We start from the raw sequence: 24,752 nt of genomic DNA on the forward strand, positions 1-24,752 counted from the left end.
TACAGAAATAAACCCAATGTTAACATTTTGGAAAGAAACATTATCTTGCTAAGATGGGGGATTTGTTTGTTTGTTTAGTGATGCCAGTAAATTCTGGCCGCTCTGCTCCACCAAATGGGTGTAATCATGTAATCAGTTGAGGGAGAAGCATTAGCTTTCTCAGAGTTCTGAAATTTTCAAGAACATCACTATCAAGTGAAAAATGAAAGAGGTAATAAGTAATAAGATTGGAGTTTTAAATAAAAGGCTGGCCTGGTTACCTGACAGAGTATTTTTAAGCTCTTACTTTAGCAGAAGAGTAGTAGGTACTCACCTTGTCCTCAGGAGTAAAATAGACTCCTCTACTAAATAATCCAAATAGACTTAGCCTATGCTGAGGATAAGGGGTTAAACAGCTTAGCATCTTTACATGTAGCAAATATTGATGGATTATTTCACTGAATTAATTTAAATATACTGTGAGGGATTATTTTAGGAGCCTTAAGAGATTACTACTCTATCCCTGTGTAATCCAAGTCCATTTTTGAGTATTTGAGGAGGCTGCGTGCTGTGAGGGAAGGAAGTACAGACTCTCAGAAGGCATCACAGCGTTCCTGTGTCACACAGCCATGCATCACTTCAAAACATGAATCCCATGGGCAATCGTTGAAAAAATCCACTCCCCAGTCATGGAGAGCCCTTCTGGGTACATTAGTCCAGAATGCAGAGACTGTGTTTTTCAGATGAGAACATAATAGGAAGATCTATATTGAAATCCGTTTTCCTTTCTAGCTAAGAACTGTTTATCAACATAAATATTTATAACACATTCTAGGGTAACTTTGCTTTTAATTCTTTTAAATTTTTTAATGACAGTTGACATATAATACTGTATTGGTTTCAGGTATAACAGCGTAATGATTAGACGTTTATATACCTTAAGAAGTGATAACCATGATAGGTCCAGGACTTGGGGTAACTGCATTTTTCTCTTACTGAATAGACAATCATAAAATTGTATTCTGGTCCTCCTGGTAAAGATTTTGTCTTTTGGTCCCTTGGAACATGCAACACAGGAAACAACCTCAAAGGATGATTCAGTGAGGAAGGAGGAAAGGAAATAGTAAATGCCGCTTGGAAGCACGCTGTAATTTTCTAATTTGGTGGGTGGAGGAAGAGGATTAAATTCGCTAATCTAATCATATATCCCTAGTAGCAGTAGTTGAAAGCAATTTCAAAAAGATGCGAATTTCTCCTGTGTTTAAGAAGATTCTGCCACCATCCTCATAAACCCTAAATTACACTTACCTCTAACCTGCCTAGTTAAAATTTTCTCCTTGATCATTAAGTAAATCCTTTGAGCTGTTTTAATTCTGATTTAGCTGCTTATCACTCTTCATTTATTTCCAAGCTACCTTATAAATAGATTCTGTCCATCTCCTAATATAATGGACTTTAAGAGTTTGGCTCTTTTATGTTTTTAAGTCAAGGAGGTATAGAACTAAGTGACTCTACTTGACTTTTGATACTTTAGTGAACTTGTTTTTCACCAAATGTTAAGCAAGCATTCATTTTTAGGAGCAAAGTGAGTTTGAAAGTGCTCCCACACATGAGCCTAACAGTGTAGGCTAAGCTACAGTACTTCACTTATCCCGGTCTGAAGTGACACGTCAGGTGGGCTCGGTGTGGGGGCTGCAGGACTTGTGCTTGTCGTGGGTTGGAAATCCTGGTCTCATCTCCAAGTAGGAAAAGAGGAAGTTGAATAGAATCAATAAACCAGAGTCTGTATGGGCCATATACGTGAGTTCGTATTTGTTTTTAAAATAGGCATTTCTTGAAACCCTCATTGCAAAGCCAACTATATGCAGGGTCCAGCACAAATAATGCCTCCTTTTTTAATTACAAGGTATTTTATTACAAAATCATAAGCTTGTAATTCTGTAACATAACAGTATCACTCTCAAGCATACCATATGATATTTTAAGTGAAACGTTCAAATTAAATCTATAAATTATTACACCCATATTATTACCCTACCAACCATGCTCAAGCAGGCCTTACTTCTGCTGGACCCTGTATTTTAAAATTCATTTCAAACCCCATCAGAAATAACGGTTGTATTCTCATGTCATGTTCCAGCTTAAATAAGCAAAAGAGGACTAGGGTCACTATTCAAAGGGATTAGATTTTTTAATCCCTTCATTAGCTTCATGATTTTCTGTTACATACATTAATTTTCCTCTCTCAGAAAGGAAAATGGAAAATATAAAATATAATCTTTTGCCAGAGATATAGTCTGTCATGCCATGTTCATATCTTTCATTCACCCATCAACTCATCAGATATTTTTCCATGTGGGATAGAAGACAGAGGTAGCAGAATATAATGCAGGCCGAAGTCACTATTCCCAGGAACCTTCATTTTCTGTATTAGGACTTCTTTACTGATTTTCTTTCCAGGTACAAGACACTTCCTTTATTCTCTGCATTGTGGTGATACAACCAGAAATACCTGTCAGACAACTGAAGAACCTCAACACTGTCCCCAGCAGCAAGCTGCTCTACCACCGGCTGGACCTCCTGGGCCAGCCTAGTGCGTGCCTCCACTTCAAGCAGCTGGCCACTCTAGGTAAAGTCTTGCACTTCTCGGCTTCTTTGTGGTCTGTCTTACAACAACTCACTGTAAATATCAGTTTGAATTAAAAAAAAAAAAAAGATGGTGCATGCCTGCAGTGCCAGTTTGGGGGTGCAAATGTGAAAACAGTTGAGGCCTAGCCTTGGGGCAGGTTCTCCAGCAGATGCTGCAGTGAGGATTTGTGGGTTGACTTACTGAGGATGGCCTCTCAAAAGAAAGCAGCAGCAAAGTAAGGGAAACAGGATAGGGAAGGAGGAGAAAGCAAGTAAAAGTTTAGTTTTAGGTAAAGTTGCAAGTTCAACATAATCTTGTGGGAGGCTTTGGAATATAAATTATACTGCAGAGTTTGTGCACACTCAACAAAGGTGCTGGACTCTCATATTTCCATAGTCACGTTCAGCTGTCCACTTGGGCCTGCAAAAGATGGTTTAGTAGCCCAAAGACAGCCCATCAAAGAGAGTTGCAGATATGGCTTATTAAAGTCAAGCACCCAGATAAGGGGATGAGGGGATATGAAGACTGGGGGGCATACAGGGTAGAAGGTGGAGAAATAGTCAAAGGAGTCTCAGAATAGCATACCTACACACCTATACAGCTTATCCGTATATATCGCAGGTCCCTGTCTTCAAAAGTACTTAGGAAATAGGCAAATAATTTTTAAAAAGCAAAAGGGAATTTTTATTTGTTATATTCATCTTCTGAGTTGACCTCCTACAGATGAGGACATTCGGATTTGTTGGAAACGCAGACTGCTCCCGAGGTAACACAGAGAGCAGCGAGGCTGGGCTGTCACTCATGCCCCTCTCGGGCCCCAGCGCCACCTCTTGCAGTGCATGCTGCTGGGTGCCAGGCCCGTGCTAGGCATGTGTTGTCCGTGTTGTCGAAACAACACAGCATACTCACAGTACTGTAAAATAGTTATTTTCTATTCCACTTCTGAAATACTGTGGGTTTAAAAATCATAACTAAGAATCATTAGACAGCTGGCAAACTGAGTGGGGGGACCGCAGATAGGAAGAGGATCAAAGATAGAAGCCACCAGTGTGTAGGTGACATGTGAGAGCACATGTTTTGGGGTTCCTTGTTTGAATTGTGTCCTATAGAGCCCTGGCTGGTGTGGCTCAGTGGATTGAGCGCCAGCCTGTGAACCAAAAGTTCACCAGTTCGATTCCCAGGGGCACACGCCTGGGTTGCAGGCCAGGTCCCCAGTAGGGGAAGTGCGAGATGCAACCACACATTGATGTTTCTCTCCCTCTCTATCTCCCTCCCTTCTCCTCTCTAAAAATAAAAAAATAAAATCTTTTTAAAAAATAAAATAAATTTTGTCCTATAGAGTTTCTGTCTGGATATGCGATCAGGAGAACAGGGCAAATTAAGTAGGACACATTCCAGCCAGGAAACAGTGGGGCCCAGATTCAACCCTGTCTGGCTCCATGTCATTTGCTGCCTCCTTGATGCTCATAAGTATATTATGCATCTAAGGTACTTTGAACATTTGCCATTTAAGGCACTTGTATATATTTGTAAATGTATCTCTTCTGGTTCACTCATGACTGTAAGCTCCCTGGAGGGAGAGAATGTGGCCTTTTCCCCTTTTAGCTCAGTGTTGAGTTCTTTGCTTTCCTTACGGAAGAGTCCACGCCACCATGGCTGACAGATTGGCAGAGACTTAGGGATGCTTCTGTTTGGGCCTGAGATGAAGTCTCCGCGTTCTCAGGCCTACTCTGTCTGCTCTCTTTCAGAAAGTCCCACCGTCATGCTGTCCGCCGGCAGTTTTTCCTCCCCCTACGAACACCTCAGCCAGCCAGAGACAAAGCGCATGGTGGAACACTACACAGCCTATCTCAGTGACAACACCCGCCTCATTGCTAACCCGGGGCTCAAAGTGAGAGCTGGCACGGGGCCCCGTTTCTGGTGTGCCCCTCCTTGGGCCCGGGAGGGCGTACTGGCAGGGAATCTTTGAAGTGGGAAGCCCAGCTCTGGATCTGCGCCTCTCAGCTGGAGGGCCAGAAGGACAGTGTGTGACCCTGGGGAGGCTGGTTGGTGATGGCCCTTCTGATGGATTAAGAAGCCCCATGAGCCAGATGAAGACTGTCTTCTGGGCCTTAGATGCACTAGGGGTTTCCTAGCTGGGGGTGTGCTTTGGAGACCAGTAAAACTTCCCCAGACCCATTTTTCCCAGGAGAAAGAAGTGAAGTGCCCCTCCTGTCTGTTGTGATAAATCTGATGAAGTTTAAGGAACAGACGTTAGTGGGCTCTGCATGCATGTGTGCACGCGCATGTGCATGCGTGCGTGCGTGCGTGCGTGCGTGTGTGTGTGTGTGTGTGTGTGTGTGTGATGCTTGACTGTAGGATCTTGCCTCGGTAGGATGAACAGTGGAGTAAATCACACATTCACACGTCCACTGACTATATTTCAGTAAGCTTTTGTTTTCACCAAGTTTGCCTGTATCCATCTGCTGTGGAAAGATTTTTAAGAAGTAATTGGGCTTGGCTTCTCTGCAAGAGAGCTTTGGGAAGCCCTGCCAGCAGTCCGCTCTCTTTTCATGTGCGTCTTAAAGGATCCCTGCTATGTCTTCCTTTGTTGCCCAGTTCTCTGTCAGAAATGAAGTAATGGCTACCAGCCACGTCACAGATGAATGGATGACACAAATGGAAATGAGTAGCCTGAACACTTACATTGTCCGCCGTTACATAGCAACACCCAATGGCGTCCTCAGAATTTATCCTGGTTCCCTCATGGACAAAGCATTTGATCCCACTAGGAGACAATGGTGAGTTGGAGGGGCTTCTACTATCAAAGGTTCCCCCCAAATCCTGGAGAGACATGATAAGTAAATACTATAAAGCCACTTCAGGCAGTCACATTAAAGAAGATACTTTCATGGCACCGAAAACATGTTTTTTAATAGCTTTTTTTTTTTAATGTATTAACAACACCTTTGTAGGTTTTCTCTGTATATGGTGTTTTTATCTCTTCATTGAAATTTTGAGACCAAAATGCTTTAAGCTTGGCCATTTCAATTCCTAGCGGTTTGCTTGATTCCTGCTTTGTGTGCAGTGTGTCTGTAGGGAGTATACTTAATGTCACTGCACACGGTTATGGCGTCAAGTTACAGCTCACATATGAAAAATGAACATATATAAATACAAAAACTTTTTTTACTTCAAAAAACAAATGCTAGTCAGGTGATACAGCAGGGAACCAACTTGGGCATAAATACAAAATTTCTAGCCTTGTGCTGCTTGGTAACTAAGGCACTAATGAGCCAGCTATTGATTTTACTGCCTGTTCCCCCCCCCCCCAGCTTTCCAATCCAGGATGCATTTTTATATGCCAAATTGTATTTGTTTCTACTTCATTCATTAATTTATTTTTATTTTAGCCTCCTAAAACATCTATATAATAGATCTTATTAAAAGCTCAGATAGGTCCTGAGTTCAGTATCTTTTTTAAAGGAAAGTTTTAGATATCCTTGACTTCTCTCTTATGTTGATGCAATGGTCAGACATTAAAGATATGAACCATTTCGAATTTTATTGTAACATAGGCATTATTTATAATAAATATTTTTGAACCTTTTAAAAACTTTTTTTCAATTACAGTTTGCATTCAATATTATTTTAAATTAGTTTCAGGTGTACAGCGTAGTGGTTAGACAATCAAATACTTTGCAAAGTGTTCCCCCTGATATTTCCAGTACCCACCTGGCACCAGTTATTACAGTATTATCGACTGTATTTCCTATGCTGTACTTTACATCCCCATGACTATTTTTTAACTACCTATCTGTACTTCTCAATCCTTTCACTTTTTTCACTCAGTTCCATGTAAATATTGGTTTGAGTTACAAGTGCACTTTTCTTTAAAATTTACAGAATTGTTCATACCCTAAAACAGCATGACTTTCTTTGGTCTCCATTAGGTATCTCCATGCAGTAGCTAATCCAGGGTTGATTTCTTTGACTGGCCCTTACTTAGATGTCGGAGGAGCTGGCTATGTGGTGACCATCAGTCATACGATTCATTCATCCAGGTAATACTTTGATTTTTACTCACTCCTTGAACATAGCAAGGGTATTTTGAAAATTTGAATAGATTTATGGCAAAAACATGACCTTTGAAGTGAGGCAAGCTGAGATGGGAGTGTCTCCTTCAGCTGCGTCACTCTGGATTCCCTGTGCTCCCTTCTGCCACCTGTGAAATGGGGATAATACTATGTCACGTGGTTGAGTCATAAACAGCTTTAGCCTGTCCTTGGCAGCCAGGAGGATGCTTATGAAGAAGAAAAAGAAAGATGTTAGGTTCAGTAGAGCAATTTGAAGAAATTCAGTCTTAAGCCAATCCAAGAAACAGCAATAGGAGGCTGGTTATCATCTCCAGAGAGTGTTCTCCAAAGGAAAGGCGCATTCTTAGTGAAGGGAAAGAAGAATCAAGACATCAAATTAATTACCTCTTGTATTGGGGTCTAACTCTTTAGAATTATATAGGAGTTTGTTGTTTTTACTTTGTCCTCACACTGCCTCCTGAAAAATAAAAGGGCATTTTGAAAATTGACTTTCCAGGAATGCTATAAAATGTCAGTATCACTGTAAATATATTTAGAGTGCTGTATATTTCCTGCTTTTGAAGTTTCCGTATGTAAGTTGCAAATGTCAGTGAAGTGTTGGGTGGAGAGGCAAGTGGAACACATTGAATGCATTTTAACCCCTTCATTTTACAAGTAGCTGTTTTTTATCCTAGCAACCAAGAAAGACCATATTTTGACTGGTACCTGTAAATGCTGCCTTAAAATTTGTGGGAGACAGATTTTCTTGCTTAACTTTATGCTTTCCACTGGTGCTCATTATATATCAAGTGATTGACATTCAGTAGAATTCTTCTAAGGCAGGTTCACTGGGAGTAAGAATTGGGAAGCAGTGCTGTGTGGCATTTCACTCAGGACCTGTGTCTCCGCAGACGGCAGGGCCCTGTCGCCAGCCAAGTTGGGATTCTTTTGCAGGGCAGTGTATCCATTTGGCTCTGTCAGCTGCTCCCATAATATAGCATTTCACAAAAATAAACAAGGAAACACTAATTTCGAACAGATTTTTTCAGTGTTTTCATTAACAGACCATCTGCCAGGCATACGCCTACTATTGTCTGAATAGTAAGACTTGTCATCCCTTTTATACTAATCGGTTGAGAAAACAATAAACAAAGGTGATTTCTTTGAAGGGACAGCAGTTACCTTGGTCTTTGATGACAGTGGAGTGGGCTCTTAAAGGTGTATATAGGAAAGCAGGTTGAAAACAATGACCATGTGTTTCTTATTTGCTCGCTGGCGTTCCGTCAGGCTCCTCCCACCTGCCACTCATCATCCAGATCCATTAGGTTTTCCATCTCCCTTCTATACAGTGTTCTTTTTGTTGGTGGAGTAGGGTTGCCACAGGGAGGTGCAGAGTTAATGGTTTTAATTTGTACATATACATGTTTTGGGGAATTTGAATGGGTGGGAGAATTTTCATTGAGTTTATTTATAAATATTTATGGTGTCAATTCAAATGAAGCATGATGGCAATAATGATGGGCTTTCAAGTTAGAAATGCAGTATTTTGCCGTTGTGTAATGTGCACTTTTTGCCCAAATTTTTGAAGGGAAAATAAGGATGCGCATTATATGTGGGTAGTATTAATTCTGTATCTATTTAAATGTTTTTAATCCTTTTACTTATGCTTATGTATTAAAAGTGTAACTCTTTTACACTTAATGATATCATTAATGATATCCATGTGCAAAATAATAGCTTTGAATACGATAACCGGTTTTGTTTCTCAGTACAAATAAATAAAAAATTTAATTAAAAAATTAAAACCAAAGATACTTTTCCCTGAAAGTTTGGGCCAAAAACATGGGTCCACATTATACATGGCAAAATACAAGACCTGGTTTCAGTTCCCTTATTTGGGTAGTTGTTATAGTGTGTTTAGCCTAGACAAGTTGAGTTACTTAACAAGAGTTAAATTGGCCGTTTAAATCCTGGATTCTGTCTACCAGTCAGTCAATGAGAGTGTATTCCCGAAATAAATATCTGCTCTTGCCTTAATCAACATACAGTCTTATGGACTTGATCATTTGAACATTTCCTTAGCTGATCATGCCTTTATTATTTAAAGCCATGTATTTTTCATTCAACACAGTTTAGAATGCAAATCAACCTCTGCTTCTGGTTCTCAGCCAAAGCATCTGTAGCTTTAATGGATATATTAGTAGATGGGTTCCCTGAAAAGGTAGTTTTTTACAAATAATTACTAGTGATTTTGGCCTTGTGTGCCAGCTTGCGAATCTAATCTTCTAAGATGTGATTCTACCCTGAAAAATTTGATTGGCCATTTACTATTTGCGTGACTCTAAACAAGTTCATCTTTGTCTTGGTTCCCTCACCTAGGAAAGAAGGATAATAGGGCCTATCTCAAATGATTATTTAATGATTACATTAAATAATATATGTGAAGCTCTTAGAACAGTGCCTGGCACATGGTAAGGGCTCAATAAATGTTAAAATGCTTATTATTACATTCCATGACCTCTCTGAGCACAGCAGAGATAATAATGCCTATATTGAGTGATATGAGAATTAGAGATGATACGTGTAAAATGCTTAGTACTGTACTTTACAATATCAAATCCCAAATAAATGACAGTTATTTTTAATATCATTCAATTCATACTTTAAATTTCTGGCATTTTAATAGGTGAGAGAGGGAACTTAAGCTGATGTTCAACTCATTAGTAGGCATTCGCATTCACCCTGGTTTATAGAAGTAGTTTGGCTGACAGCTGGGGAGGAACTTTTCTGACTCCATGCTCACTTATCAGTTACTCATAGGAACAGAACTGTGATGCTTCCGTTAGCATTATTAAGCTCTGAGAGTCTAGGTGTGTGTTCTTTGGAGAATGATAATGCCTATTCAATTATAAAGTACAGTCGGTGATTTAGGGACTGATCAGATGAGTCTTTGACAGAGAAAATGTCACGAACAGCATGGCCTATAGTACTAGAAATGTAGGATTGGTTTGATTTTTCTATGGTAATCTTTGTGGGTTGTTAGGATAATGGTGTACATTTTGAAATGCAGGTAAAATATGAATATTAGACTTACATGGCAATATGCATGCTTTTACTTCAGCTTGTTGATCATATTGGAACAGATGACAATGAAACTGGGGAAGTTTAGAAACAAAATTAACTTGTCCCAAAAAACCTGAGTTATATTTTTTACTGGGGCAGCCTAAGTACTGTAGAAAGAGCCATATTTGCATGTGGGACTCTATGCCATAAATAAAAGATGATCAATCTTGCTTAAGGCTTTTAACCATTCCAAGCCTAATTTTTCATTTTTTAAGTAGGGACTATAATTCCTCTCTAATGTCTTTGCAGGAAATTAAATCGGTCACGTAAAATTGCTTGGAAACTCTTAAGTGCCATACAGATCTAAGGAGACGGTGTAGCCTAATGATTAGGAACATCATATACTTTGGAGTTGACGACACTGAGTTTAAATTTTTACTCCCACTAGTTATTCACTATGTGAATTTGGCTAAGTGCTTAATCTTCCCAAGCTTCAATTTTCTAGAAATGATAATGCCTCATAAGTTTTCTGTGAAGAAATAATTGAATGATATATTCAAATGCCTACCAGAGTGCCTATAAATTGTGAATATTCAGTAAATAGAAGCTGTTCTAGTATCATAAGATAAAGTAATTAAGTCCTGAATTCCTTCCATGGTGGAATTTAAGTTACTTCAGTAAAATGGAACTCTTATTGAGGCAATAGCCTCTCAGAGATAATCCCACAACATGGTTCTTTCCCATCCCATGACAAACACAGCTCTGACAGCAAAACTCCAATAGAAATTTCATTATGGGCCATGGTCCTTTTTTCTGGTGGTTATTTTTTTGGTTGGCGTGGTGGAATTGAGGTGGCATTTAGGGTGATAGAAGTTAGTGTCAATGCTGACCGTACCCAGAAGGGGGCAGTTGTCTTATATCTCAAAGCAAATTTCACTCCCAGGTTGAGATTTTCCAAAAGAGGATTTTACTTTGGGAAATTCCTTCTGAGTTTTCCAATTATTTCTTTTAAGGTGTTTTGTCAATAACAGTGTCGTTTTTCTTTTGGCATTTCCTTTATAAAGAGATCATTTGGGTGGATGATGATGATTATGAGCTCTTGGAATGTGCCACGTTGGGTAAACCTTGAAAATTCCCAGCCACAAAAGTAGCCAAGTAACCAAGCCCTTTCACCTGCTCATGAATGTAGATTAAAGAGAACCTAGGTTCGGACAATAGAGTACCTCCGGCCAAGATGGAGGCATAGGTATGTGCACTTTGTCTCCTCGCAAAACCAAAAAGAAGGACAACAACAAATTTAAAAACAAAAAATAACGAGAACTGCCAGAAAATCAAACTTAATGGAAGTCTGACAACCAAGGCGCTAAAGAAGAAACATTCATCCAGACCGGTAGGAGGGGCAGAGACAGGCAGCCGGGGCGGAGAGGACCAGGCAGGGAAGGCAGCAGCTGGCAGACCAGACGGTCCCACATTTGTGTGCGGATAAACTGGAGGAATAGCTGGGGAGTGAGACAGATCGCACAGTCCAGGGTTCCAGTGCTAGAAAAGAAAGCTCAAAACTTCTGGAGGTAAAAGAAAAAAAACTGGGGGAGCTGCAGCAGGAGACTCTCCCTGCCTCACAGGAGAGTTCATTGGAGAGACCCACAGGGCCCTAGTACATACACAAACCCACCCACCCGGAAATCAGCACCAGAAGAGCCGAACATGCTTGTGAGTAGCAGGGGAAGTGACTGAAAGCTGGCCGAGAGCCAAGCAAGAGGCGTTGTTCCCTCTCGGACCTCTACCCCCCGACAGATAATGTCACAACTCAGTGACCTGGGTTGCCCCACCTGGCGAATACCTAAGGCTCCACCCCTTCCAATGATTTCTAAGGCATGCCGAGGCAAAGAAATATGAAAGAACAGATTAAAACTCCAAAAGCCAACCTACCAGATGCACAGTTCAAAATATTGGTGATCTGGATGCTCACTGAATTGGTTGAGTATGGTCGTAAAATGGAGGAAAAAGTGAAGGCTATGCAAAGTGGAATAAAGAAAAATATACAGAGAACCAACAGTAAAGGGAAGGAAACCAAGACTCAAACCAAGAATTGGGAGCAGAAGGGAGATAAACACTCAACCAGAACAGAATGAAGAAACAAGAGTTCAAAAAATGAGGAGGGGCTTAGGAACCTCTGGGACAATTTTAAACGTTTCAATATCCAATTCATAAGGATGCCAGAAGGAGAAGAGGAAGAGCAAGAAATTGAAAACTTATTTGAAAAAATAATGAAGGAGAACTTCCCCAATCTGGCTAAGGAAGTAGACTTCCAGGAGATCCAGGAAGCTCAGAGTTCCAAGGAAGTTGGACTCAAAGAAGCACACACCAAGACACGTCATAATTAAGTTACCCAAGATTAAAGATAAGGAGAGAATCTTAAAAGAAGCAAGAGAAAAGGAGACAGTTACCTACAAAGGACTTCCGACAAGACTATCAGCTGATTTCTCGAAAGAAACCTTGGAGGCAAGAAGGGGCTGGGAAGAAGTTTTCAAAGCCATGAAAAGCAAAGACCTACATCCAAGATTACTGTATCCAGCAAAGCTATCATTTAGAACTGGAAGGGCAGATAAAGTGCTTCCCAGATAAGGTCAAGTTAAAGGAGTTCATCACCACCAAGCCCTTTTTATATAAAATATTAAAGGGACTTATCTAAGAAAAAGCAGATCAAAAACTATGAACAGTAAAACAAGGGAGGAGGAGGAGAAAGAATGGGGAAAATGTACAGGGAATAAGCAGCATAAATAGTAGTTTCAAAATAGACAGGGGGATGTTAAGAATAGTGTAGTAAATGGAGAAGCCAAAGGACTTACATGTACAGCCCATGGACATGAACTAAGGGAGGGGGAATGCTGGGGGGTGAGGCGGTGCAGGGTGGAGGGGAATAAACGGGAGAAAAAAATGGGACAACTATAATACCATAATCAATAAAATATTTTAAAAAATTAAAAAAAATTTTCTCAGTCCAAAAAAAAAAATACAATAAAGATTAAGTTTAAAAAACTGAGGACCCCATAAATAATTTGTTTATATTGGTTTTATCTATTGGTATTTAACATATACATCAAAACTAAGAAATTGAAATATATATTTGGTAATTTATTTTAAATAACAATAATAAATCCATCACCTGTTCAAAAAATAAATAAATAAAAATAAACAGAACCTGGTTCCAAGTTAAAAGTCAGTGCTTCTGACATATCCAGCAATTTCTCTAAAACAACAATGTATTCACTCTCTGTCTAGGACTGAGCTTTAAGCTCTATTTAGTTTTCTTTAGAGTAACTTTTCCTCTAACACCTTATTGGGTGTTTTTTATATGTTTGGCAGCTTGCTACACACTATAAACACACTGTCTCATTTAATCTCAATAACAGCTTTATGAAGTAGATACTACTATTATCCCCATTTTCAGATGAGAAAACTGAAGCTTAAAAAGGTTAAGTATTATCTCAGGAGCCATGTAGATAGAAACAGACAGGGCCAAGATTTGATCCTAGATCTCCTTGATTCCAGAGATAAAAGGGTAAGCACCATATTGTGCTTCCCAACTTTATCTTCCTTTAACTCCCAAAAACAGGTGCTCCTGTTTTTGAGAGTAGCATGTTAGAATGTTGAAAGAAATGGCCTCTGAACCAGGACTAAAATATGAGCTGTGTTTTGGGTACTACCAACATCAGTGTTACAAAAACTAGACATTGTTTTTACAAAGTTTTTCTGTGACGTTAACCTTTGGGAGATCTCAGTTTCCTGACCTATAAAATGAAGAAAATAATTAAGGGAATCACTCGGGTTCCCTGTCTAAAGGTTCCTTGTTGCAAGTAACCATAGTAGCCACGCATCCAACCTCCCAGCTGATGCCTATTCCCTCCCACCCCCTTATTCTTTCTAAAGAGTAATCCAGTCATTGCCTGAACATCTATAGTCAGGATTAGCCAAATTTCACAGCTGCCCGTTATGTGGGTTGGTCTTTTTTAGAAAGTTCTACCTTTAGTCTTAAATTTTTCTCTCATCATATCCTCATATTTTGCTAGCTCAGTTATTGAGTTGTTCGTTTTTATAGGGGTGGAAAGTGTGACAGAACTGTAGGCATATATTTCTGATACCATACAATCTCCTTACTATTGAACAGAGCTTTTACCTTTAAATAAACATGCCTCTTCTTTTTTATCTTTTTTCACATGAAGTACACAGATGTCTTCTGGGCACACTGTGGCTGTGATGGGCATTGACTTCACACTTAGATATTTTTACAAAGTTCTCATGGATTTATTACCAGTTTGTAACCAAGATGGTGGCAACAAAATAAGGTAAGCCTTTCAAGGACACCATTTCCTTTCTAGCTGAGAAATACAAGGAAAATGATATCGGATATCTAGTTGAATGGCAACCACATTGTCAAGGTCGGGATCAGAAATTGAGTCCACGGTCTGGGTGTTCTATTAAGATTTTGGGGTTTTTAATTTTTCTCAGGTGCTTACCAGTTGTGATTTAGACAGACAGACTTGACTAATAACCAGGAGAGTAACGGTGGCACAGAATTCTCTGAAAGTTCTTGTTTCTTTAGAAGTCAGAAATTAGAGGTTTCCTATATTTTGGGTGCTGGAAATACCAGAGGTATTCCTGGATAGAACATTTGATGTTAACTTAGTTATTCAACCAAAGTCTTTGTGAGATGTTTCAGGCACATAGACTGTTCTTTTTACAGTTCCCCCCGAAAGAGGCTCATGCAACTAGAGTCTTTTGTGCCTGAGTTTCAAAAGAGCATGTCTGATCCAGGCAAGGGCATTCCCTTGATTTAATGAGGGCCACTTTTAAAAATAGCTTTCTTATTCAATCTCATGGCCCATGCTTCACATCACTGCTAAATTTCACATTGGCCCTTAACAGGGAAATACAGGATTCATGGCAAATTGTTAGGAAGAATGTAGAGTAAAATAGAGCAAAATGTAGTCTTGATGAGAACAGTTCTGGCTTCACTTATTTTATATACCCATCAAATATACTTTTGTACATCCCTGAATGTCCTCTCTTATGTATATCATCCAAAGGAGAAATTGGTGTGATTTGCTTAAACTGTGTGCCTATAAATATTCAAGGCCACTCTTGAGACTCTCCCTCCTCAAAATAAAGAATAAACTTCTTGCTCATACATCCTTGCCAAAGATCTTCAAGTCCATCTTGCTCAGCCTGGGTGGCCACATTCTGTATGAGCTATGTAGGTGACTTCAGAGGCAGGTGTAACTCTCTCACCTGAAACTGTATAGCACCAGGTGATCCGCCACCTCAAGAATAGTATACCTGTCTACCTGTCATTTTATCCTGCATTTTATCAATGAACATTTACTGAGAACCTGAGGTAAATGCAATTTATTTTGTGGCTAACAAGATACATGCTCTCAAAGCAGAGAAAAACAGCTCAAATGACTGAGGGTTGTCCCTTGTTTTGGTGCAGGTGCTTCATAATGGAGGACAGGGGTTACCTGGTGGCACACCCAACCCTCATTGACCCCAAAGGACACGCACCTGTGGAACAACAGCACATAACCCACAAGGTATTTGTTGCAAAGCTGGTAGCTCCATTCTCCAACTGCCTGCAGCGCATTAATGATGTGACATATGTCTTCTGCTTGGCCTTGTTAGGAGCCCCTGGTAGCAAATGATATCCTGAACCACCCCAACTTTGTAAAAAAAAACTTGTGCAACAGCTTCAGTGACAGAACAGTCCAGAGGTTTTATAAATTCAACACAAGCCTTGTGGTAAGTTAATTCCTCAACTCTCCTCTCCTATCCCTTCCCCTATGGAATGTAAAAATAGAATAATGTTAATGTCTACTTGACTCTTGGCTGCTTCATTGAAACAGAAGTATAGAATGGTAGGATGGGACAAGACCTTCGTCCAGCTCCCCAGTGTGACAGTTGTGGAATATAAAGCACAAGTTCTCACACTTGGTATTTTGTTTTAGTTTTCTTTGCTCCAAGATGCAAAATGTCTGCTGAAATCTGCTCCCGCTCTCCTGGATACGTATGTGTGGCACCATGTGTTTCTGTCGTCCTGTCTTCTAGAAATCCCTCAGTCTCCCGAAATTCCTAAAGTCACCCTCCGTCGGTTCTTGATCATCCACCCTATAAGATAGGAGTTCTCATGCGCATCATCCAAAAGAACTGTCTTTTTTTCAGCCAACACTCTGTGTGATTTGAAGTACTGCAAACTTACCTGGACGTGGTTAAAGATCTTAAGGGTTTTCTTAAGGTCTTTAAGATAAATTGTAAATAATCCTAGCAGGGAGAATACAAAAATGGGTATTTAACATTCAAAACAAAAAGTTATTTAAAAGAAGTAAGCTTTTTATTTAAAATAAGTATTCATATCACTAAATGTATAATTAAAAATTAATTCTAAAGATATGATAGGTTAAATGAAAATCCTAAACATAAGTCCCCCCCAAAAAAAGCAATTGCAAAAACAATTGTTTGGGGGAATAAAAAATTTTAAAAGTGAATATATTAAAATGATAGTGTGTTCAAAACAAGGAGTCATTATTACTCTGTTCAGACCCCACGTCGTTCTAGAAAGTGTCCTCTTTACAGGGGACATTGAGAGACTTGAGTGTAAGCAGCGGGAGGCTGCCAGGTAAGGCTGTCACGTGAAAGTCTAATTACTTTTTGTACCTACTATCATTGTACAGTGATTTCCTGAAACAAAGCTAGGATACTCCAGTAGGAATTTTTCAGAAACACAAATTTTAATGAAATACAGCAGTGGGCAAAAGTAGGTTTACAGTCATTCATATAAAAAAAATAATACAGTAATTAATGAATAATACAAGAATAAACTCTGTTTCCTGTACTCACACTGTAAACCTACTTTTGCCCACCCCTGTATGAATTAGAATAATGTCTCAACAGTGTAAGTTATTCCAAAATGGAATTGGCGCGTTCCTGGGTATTGGAGATAACGAGATGCAAAGCCTGTACTGTTGCTTATATTGTAGAGGCGGGCATTGTCTGGGCAGTGGGAAGCTCATCTAAACCTTTAAGGACCCATTCAGTGCCATGATTCTGAGAGTTAGGCTTATTCTCACCATGCACATAAAGGGGATACTGGCATGGAAACAAGCATGTGTTTAAATAATTGGCCTATTGCATGTGAATGCAAGGGAAAAAATGAAGGGAAAAAATGACCATATTGAATGTTACAATGCCACTTTCGAATCTTTGATTTTCTAATATGGTGGCAAATTTGGCAATTCAAGAAACTGGCTTGCATTTTCTTGTACATTTTCCTGTTATAGAATGCCTTTCTTGGATTTTTTTTAATATTCTAGAAGCAGGACATTGGCCTCTTAAAGAGGCTTTTTTATCTTAAAATAATTTTTAAAGAACAGATGTTTGTATGGGGGGGGAGGGGACAAATGCACGTTTTCTGGTTTTTTAGGTTTGCCTTTGAGTAAATTTCAAACTGTTCCTTACCAGAAAGCTGTCTTTCATTGGTTCTTGCATTTTTTTCCATTATATCACATATTATTATGTGTTAAAAAGGAAAGAACAGATTATAAAAATAGCCATGAAAATTTTATTTTTATAAGCATAGATATAAGAATATATGATACATATACAATTGTTAAATGAAAATTATCTATGATGGGATTATGAGTAATGTTTATCTTCTTAATTTTTTAATAGTGACTCTACTACTTTTGTAATCAGAAATAAAGTTTTATTGTAAGCTACCTTCAGCCTTGAGGGGTGTTTTCACCATGGTAAAGCTGCATCTTTGCATTGTTGTCTTGTCATTTCTGACACCTCGGTTGTCTGCAGGGAGATTTGACGAACCTTGTGCATGGTAGCCACTGTTCTAAATACAGGCTGGCGAGGATCCCGGGAACCAATGCGTTTGTCGGCATTGTCAATGAAACGTGCGACTCTCTTGCCTTCTGTGCGTGTAGCATGGTGGACCGGCTCTGTCTCAACTGTCACCGGTAAAAATGCGATGGGTCATATTCTCTGTTTACCATGCTGTTGAATACTTTAACTGATGCCAGTCATTCTGAAGTGGCATCTGCAAAGTGAACAAAGTGCTGGGTATGCCCTAGAGAAAAGGAAAGTCCTAGTTACAGAAGCATTTACAATTTGTTAATGACCCTCTGCATAGTAACTTTCTTCTTGCTTTTCAGAATGGAACAAAACGAATGTGAATGTCCCTGTGAGTGCCCTCTAGAGGTCAATGAGTGTACTGGCAACCTCACCAATGCAGAGAACCGGTAAAAAAAACAAACCAACAAACGCACACACTATGTACTACAGTATATATGTACCCTGAGTCTTATTTATAGATTTGTTGTTTTGGGTAAGGACATAAGAAGATAATTCATTCTACTGATGTAACTGTTCAGTGAGCCAGATTTCAAGCTCCATAGTGCCTTAAAATGAAGTCTACTTCTAGCTTTAAATTTAAATGCTGTGAAAGAATTAACAGTGTATGTGCTATATACAAAAAATATGAGACCATTATAGGCATTAACATGTGTTAGATATTTTATGCACATTTAGCCACTTAGTTTTCAAATTAACCCTGTGATAAATATGTAGGTATCTTCCATACACACACATGCTCACACATAACATAGCATTATTGATATTAGTGGCAAATTTTAAGACCAGTTAAATTGTGGTAAGGCTTCTGTCCAGAACTTTAAAGAAAGAGTGTGTGTGTATGCATGCTAGTACAGTGGACCCCTGAACAAAATGGGTTAGGGGGCGCAATGCCCCACACAGTTGAAAATCTGTCATAACTTTTGACTCCCCCAAAGTTTAATTGTCCCTCAGTATATGTGGGGGATTGGTTCCAGGACCATGCCCCCCGATAGCTACCAGAATCTGCAGAAGCTCAAGGACACTGTATAAAATGGCACAGAACAAGACACTCTGCATCTGCAGGCTCCCAACCTCAGATCAAAACCTAGACAAGTATTTACTGAAAAAAATGTGTATACAGGTGGACTCTCAGAGTTCAGACCTCTGCTGTTCAAAGGTCAACTATATATGGTTTTTATTTAGGCATAGAAAAGAAATGTCTAAAAGGACCTCCATTAAACTGTTAACAGTGGTTACCTCTGAAAAGTAAGCTTTAGAATGGCGAGTGAGGGGAGGTAACAGCCACTTTCGACTGCAGGTATTTCTATTTTGTTAAATATCTATGACTTGCTCATTTTTTGATATTTTTTGTACATAAAGATGAACAAATTGAAGCTCAGAATAGTTAAGTGATTGGCCCAAGACTTTCTATATCTAAGTGGCAAGGACAGGATTCAAACCCGGATCTGTCTGACACCATAGGGGCCAGGGCCATGACGAGCTTGGTATATACAGGGTCCTAACCTCTAGACTTGCTTCTGAATAGGAACCCAAGCTGCGAGGTCCATCAGGAGCCCGTGACATACACAGCCACTGACCCTGGCCTGCAAGATGCTCTTCATCAGTGTGTCAACAGCAGGTGCAGCCAGAGGATGGAAAGTGGGTAAGCCGTGCCCAGTGCTTAATTTCACATCAACATGACGGTTTGGGGAGAAGTTAGTAAAGTACAGTAACCAGGAACCTCGCTGAGCTTTTCCAGCTGATACTTATCATTCCCATTCTTGATGTTTTAAAAAGTAGTATCTATTTTTTTTTTCAGATCCAGAACTGATATCTATAAGCCTTTTATCCACCAGGTTTAAGCTTGTCCAGTTTTCACTTGTTACTGACACTTGGCATTTGTACCACATGTTACAAATGGGTGGGAAAGTTATTCCTGAGCTAAAATGTGAAAATAAATGCGGGAGGGGACATGGCATGAAGAAGAAAGGGCACAAGGCAGCAACTCATAGGCTACAGAACCAGAACCCAGCAGTCAAGCTGTATGTGTGTTATCCTGAAACTGATGAGTTTTCTTTCTTAGAAAGGAGATAGTTCTGAGAACTGCAAACTGCACGTCTCCTGCTCTCTCCTCCTCCTCCCTAGGGTGTTTGGGACTGGCCATTATGGGAATAGTGGCTGTGGTAACCTAAAGGGGTGGCAGTGGGGTGATTCATTTATCATGTATATATAGCTGCTGGTTACTATTTGATGAGACAGAGTTCATGGGTAGGAAGGGTAGCCCATTCTACTTTGGGTGTAGTTTTTGGCAAAGGAATTGTATGGCATCAGATAAATTGAGATGTTATAGAATAAGCCAGAGTCAATTAAGTTTGAGAAACACTGCGCATATTCTCTCGAGAGCCATAGTCCTCTTATGAGAAGTTCTAAGAAATGGACAGAAAGAAAATTTGTTTAACTTGCCGAGTATTTCCCAAAATTATATGATCATTTTTTTCTTCCTCCCTTTCTTTTTTTTTTTTTTTTTTTTTTTTTTTTCCTTTTTAAATGACCATACACTCGGGGATGTCAGGCCAAAAAGTGTAACAAACTTTGGGGCCATTGGGTCTTTTGAGACAACATTGAGTTTTCCTGCACTCATCCCTGCCGTGTGGATTTCATGGTTTGACTCAGAGAGCAGTGTCATCCTTCTCATTTCCCAGTCGTTGAGGGACATAAAGCAGCTCTCCCCTTGCAGATCACTGCTATTCTCATTTTATAAGGAGAGGAAACAAATGGTCAGGGAGTTCCAGCACGAATAAGTAATGGATCTCTTGAGTGCTGCCTGATGCCCCAGCCCCCGTCCTCCCCCTGCCTGACACTGCTTCCTGGAACACGCGGCGGCGTCTCTCTGGCAGGGACTGCTTTGGCGTGCTGGACTGCGAATGGTGCATGGTGGACAGCGACGGAAAGACTCACCTGGACAAATCCTACTGTGCACCCCAGAAAGAATGCTTTGGGGGGATTGTGGGAGCCAAAAGTCCCTACGTGGATGACATGGGAGCAATAGGTATGTCTGTTGAGAACCCGTGGTAATGTGATTCTTGAATACACATTTTGCTGTCTATATACTAGGACAAATCTTAAAATGACCCTCTCCTCCCCTGATCCCTTTGCCAGTAGTTTTTCGTTAGAAGACCGAGGCAGATAATTACCTTCAAAGCTGGCTAGATTCTCCCTGCAGACTGAACAGCCATCGGTCCTGCCAAATTTTGCAAGCCTGGAATTCATCCCCATAAAGCTTGTTCTGAGAAATATCAGGCCTGATCTCCGCGTGGCTGAACCCTAGGGTTTGTTTGAATGTGAGTCCCAGCTGTCCGAGCACAGGGCCACTGACGGGCGGAGCGACCGCCGCACACCCATTTCCTGCTGCAACTGTCCCTCACAGCCTTTTGCAGAGCTAGAAGTCTTGTGGCTACAAATCATTATTGAGGGTTGTGGGGTCAACAGAAGCCAGAGCTCCCCAGTGCAGCTGGAGTGCATTAGGATGTGGGGACACTGTAGGGAAGAAAGCCTCTGGGGTCATGCCCAGGGACCTCAAAAATACCACCTGCGTCCCACGGTCAGATTTTCTCAGTGTCTTTCTGGAGTCAGCACAAACTCCCAAAGCTTCACTAGCCTGTGAGGCAAATATTTAAGCCTTTCGTTAATACCTTGGATATTAACGTCTCCCCCCATCAGCCCCCTGTAGAAGAGGCCCGATGTGAGAAAGGGTCCTGAGCTCACGTTACTACTGAACCAGGTTAGCACACAGTGGAAGTGACCTTGGTCTGAAAAGTCACTTAATATGCCCACCTGCAGTTTTTTAAAAAGTGCAAATGGTGTTTTAAAGGGACCACCATTTTAAGCTTTGAAATGTGATCTTTTTAGCACATATTGAGTATGCCTGGGGCCATTTATTTCTGTGAAATTGGTCCGGTTCCCTCACCTCTCTACTTCTCTTCCAAGAGTCGCCTGCCTCCCAGGGAACCGGGCTCCCAGCACCGGCCCCCGCCTATTTCAGTGATTCTCATCTACTCACTGGTTTTACCAAGTCTTGCTAATTGTGTTCTTGCTCCACTGGGCAATTAGCATTTCATTTGAGAATTGCTGGAATTAACCAAAGCCACTGTTCCCATGTTCCGGTGGGTCTTTGAGGAATTCACAGCCTAAAGCAGCTCTTCTTATCTCCGCCTTCCCCGCTCTATTCCTTCCCCGCTCTATTCCTTCCCACCTCACCCCCACCCCGCCTCCTGCCACTACCCTGTGGAAGAAATCCTTACGCGGGACATCTGTTTATTTTCATGAAGGCGACGAGGTGGTCACACTGAACATGATTAAAAGTGCCCCGGTGGGCCCTGTGGCTGGAGGCATCATGGGATGCATCATGGTCCTGGTCCTTGCTGTGTACGCCTACCGCCACCAAATTCACCGCCGCAGTCATCAGCATATGTCTCCTCTGGCTGCCCAAGGTGAGCTAGAAACGCACCTCAAAGCCCCTCCGGCAGGCAGCCCCCCTCAGCCCCCTTCCTGAGGCGTTCCGAGGCTGAGGGCCTGGTGGCCAGTCGGGGGAGCCTCTCGGCAGTTATGAGAACTGTGCTGCATTTCAGCCTCTGCAGATTGGATCCAGAAGCCCCCAAAGCCTGCTTTCCTCCTTTAGCCCCTTTTGATTCCCCAGGAAATTCCTGAGTCTCTTCTTACACAGCATTCGCTCGCCACAGGCTGCCTCTGGAAAAGGCCAGCTGGGGAGCTGGAACACCGAGTGAGGAATTCTCTTCCTCACTCAGCTCAGATGTGCTGCCTCTGCTGTTCGAAAGACACCAGCAAACCCAATATACCCCAGGTCACTATTGGCAAGAACATGAATGATTCTATTGCAGCTGTTGCTATGTATTTTATTATATGTTGTGAATAAACACACATTCAAAGGAGTAATCACATCTCTCAAAACAGGATAGGTAAATGAAGCCAGGTACAAAATGATTACTCTGCAATCATGGTTTCCATACCAAAAGCTGAATGTGGTCTCTCTGTTCCTTTGCAAGGGACAAAATCTCCCTCCTTCTTAAAAGCCCCCAGGGGTGCGCTAACCTGAGCTGTGTGGAGGTGCATCTGACTCAGCATTCCTCCTGACCTAAGCCAGGAGCCATTGAGCTCACCTGTGTAGCAGTATAGACAGGTGATGTCGTCATGTTTCACTCTGGCCGCATTCCTTATGGGGGGGGGATCATGGGATAACGCTGCCTGATTTAACAGCAGGGTTAATCACAAAGCCCTTTCCCCTTGGTAAGCCTTGGTTATATTGAGGATGTCTGCCAGCCAGTGTTCACTGATGCCTGACCTTTTATAAGGTTGCGTAATAACCATTGTAGCAACAGCCAGCTGTGGTTTGAGTCCCCTGCCTTCTGTTTCGGGTACTTTAGCAGAATTGTTTATATACCAACTTCTTTCCTCCTCTTTCTTCAGAAATCAATGTCAGGTTTGACTGTTCCCCTGTTCTCTCTCTTGTGATTCCTGCTCTCTCCTCTGTTTAAAAAGAAAGAGAGAGAGAGAGAGAGAGAGAGAGAGAGAGAGAGAGAGAGAGAGAGAAATAAAAGAAAAAAGGATGGGCTATCAGTTCATTCTTTCCCAAGACAGGATTCATTCATGATGGGATGCTGTCACCCAGCCATCAGAGGAGCACTGTGCAGGGTTTCAAGTAGTTGATTTTGTTTGATTAAATAGTCATGTTTCTCTCTTTTTAATGATGGGTAGAAATGTCAGTGCGTATGTCCAACCTGGAGAATGACAGAGATGAAAGGGACGATGACAGCCATGAAGACAGAGGCATCAGTGAGTATTCGAGCTGCCTCACTGCGGAAGTGTCAGCAGGAGGCTAATCCAGAATAAATATTCCTTTTTATATCCTTTTGGCTTGTATTAAAGTTTAAGGAGCTTTGACATGATGGGGTCCTTTCCCCCCTCTTTTCATTAGGAATAAGTGTAGGTGTTTACTTTGTTTTAGAAAATCTCAAAAGATTTCACAATGTTATTTGAATTCAGCGCTCTGGTCTAAGATACCTCACCCTTTCATTTTTTTCTATTCCTCCTCCTGTCCAGCATAATACTTTAGAAAGGAACCATCAAGTAAGCATTTTTTTAATCCCTAAACTAATGGATACAAACTCAGGGCGAAAGGAAAATTTCTTTATCAAAACAGATTTCCATTACTGTTGACGTACCTTAGCCTTCAACTACTTGGAGCACATCTTCTTGATGCACATTGGAGATAGGTAATTAGGGACCTCTCCCTGCCCCAACTCCCTTAATCCTCAGAATTTTTAAAAAGCTACATATTCTAGCTCTCCAAAGAATAACCCCAATGTGTGAGTGAGCCTGCTCAGAGAAAAGGTACTTGATACAATTAGGATACTGGCATAAGAGTAACTAACCATCCTTGCCTTCCACAGTCAGCAATACGCGATTTATAGCCGCAGTCATCGAACGACACGCCCACAGTCCAGAAAGGAGGCGTCGCTACTGGGGTCGATCGGGAACAGAAAGTGATCATGGTAAGATCTAGCTCCCTGCATGGGAGGGGCCTGAGGAACCCGGTGGACTCCTGTGGGCCAGTGCTCATACCCACTCTTCTCTCTCTCTTCTGCTCTGTGCTCAAGTAAATTATCTTGACACAGTTTTCCAAAAAGACACATTCCAACATGACCCTTTTATAAGAGCTCAAGGGTGGTTCTGCCTGTCTCAGCACTCCTGGGTGTCAGCGAGATGACCTCTGGGCACACAGATGGCTTCCTAGGTTTTCTCCATGAATAAAGGATTCAGATGGTCTAAATGAAACCTGCTTACCACCCTGCTTGATTCCCAGGAACTCAACAGCCTCACAGGTCCTGCTCTCCAGTGTTGTTAGCTGGCAAACACGAGCGACATCAAGGGCTGTCCCGGGCATGTACTTTTGAGACATGGCCAGAGTCATTGCCGTCCTCTGGCATTCCCCTCCCTGCCCTCCAGCCTTGCCTGGCTGGCTCGGGGAGAGTTCCATTGAAGACACAAATTTGCACTGGGCCTTGAAGGATGAGGAAAGAAAGTTGGGGGCGACGGGACTAGTGTGTACAGTCACG

The 24,752-nt window shown here is 41.1% G+C and overlaps 1 protein-coding gene across 1 annotated transcript in view; it reads left to right on the forward strand.

The window, feature by feature from the left end:
- Nucleotides 1-24,752, forward strand: part of CACHD1 (cache domain containing 1) — a 205,165-nt gene that overhangs the window by 169,392 nt on the left and 11,021 nt on the right. The window contains exons 13-26 of the mRNA XM_054574183.1: nucleotides 2,440-2,608; nucleotides 4,357-4,499; nucleotides 5,207-5,388; nucleotides 6,541-6,651; nucleotides 13,950-14,072; nucleotides 15,218-15,317; nucleotides 15,406-15,522; nucleotides 17,584-17,744; nucleotides 17,940-18,026; nucleotides 19,166-19,282; nucleotides 20,517-20,668; nucleotides 21,948-22,109; nucleotides 23,392-23,469; nucleotides 24,087-24,188. Of these exons, the coding sequence (XP_054430158.1) occupies nucleotides 2,440-2,608; nucleotides 4,357-4,499; nucleotides 5,207-5,388; nucleotides 6,541-6,651; nucleotides 13,950-14,072; nucleotides 15,218-15,317; nucleotides 15,406-15,522; nucleotides 17,584-17,744; nucleotides 17,940-18,026; nucleotides 19,166-19,282; nucleotides 20,517-20,668; nucleotides 21,948-22,109; nucleotides 23,392-23,469; nucleotides 24,087-24,188 (1,804 nt within the window). The remainder of the gene's footprint in view (nucleotides 1-2,439; nucleotides 2,609-4,356; nucleotides 4,500-5,206; nucleotides 5,389-6,540; nucleotides 6,652-13,949; nucleotides 14,073-15,217; nucleotides 15,318-15,405; nucleotides 15,523-17,583; nucleotides 17,745-17,939; nucleotides 18,027-19,165; nucleotides 19,283-20,516; nucleotides 20,669-21,947; nucleotides 22,110-23,391; nucleotides 23,470-24,086; nucleotides 24,189-24,752) is intronic.

This window comes from Pteronotus mesoamericanus, unplaced genomic scaffold (genome assembly GCF_021234165.1).
Source record: "Pteronotus mesoamericanus isolate MK-2021 breed Mesoamerican mustached bat unplaced genomic scaffold, CSHL_Meso_final contig_105, whole genome shotgun sequence".
Taxonomy (NCBI): domain Eukaryota; kingdom Metazoa; phylum Chordata; class Mammalia; order Chiroptera; family Mormoopidae; genus Pteronotus; species Pteronotus mesoamericanus.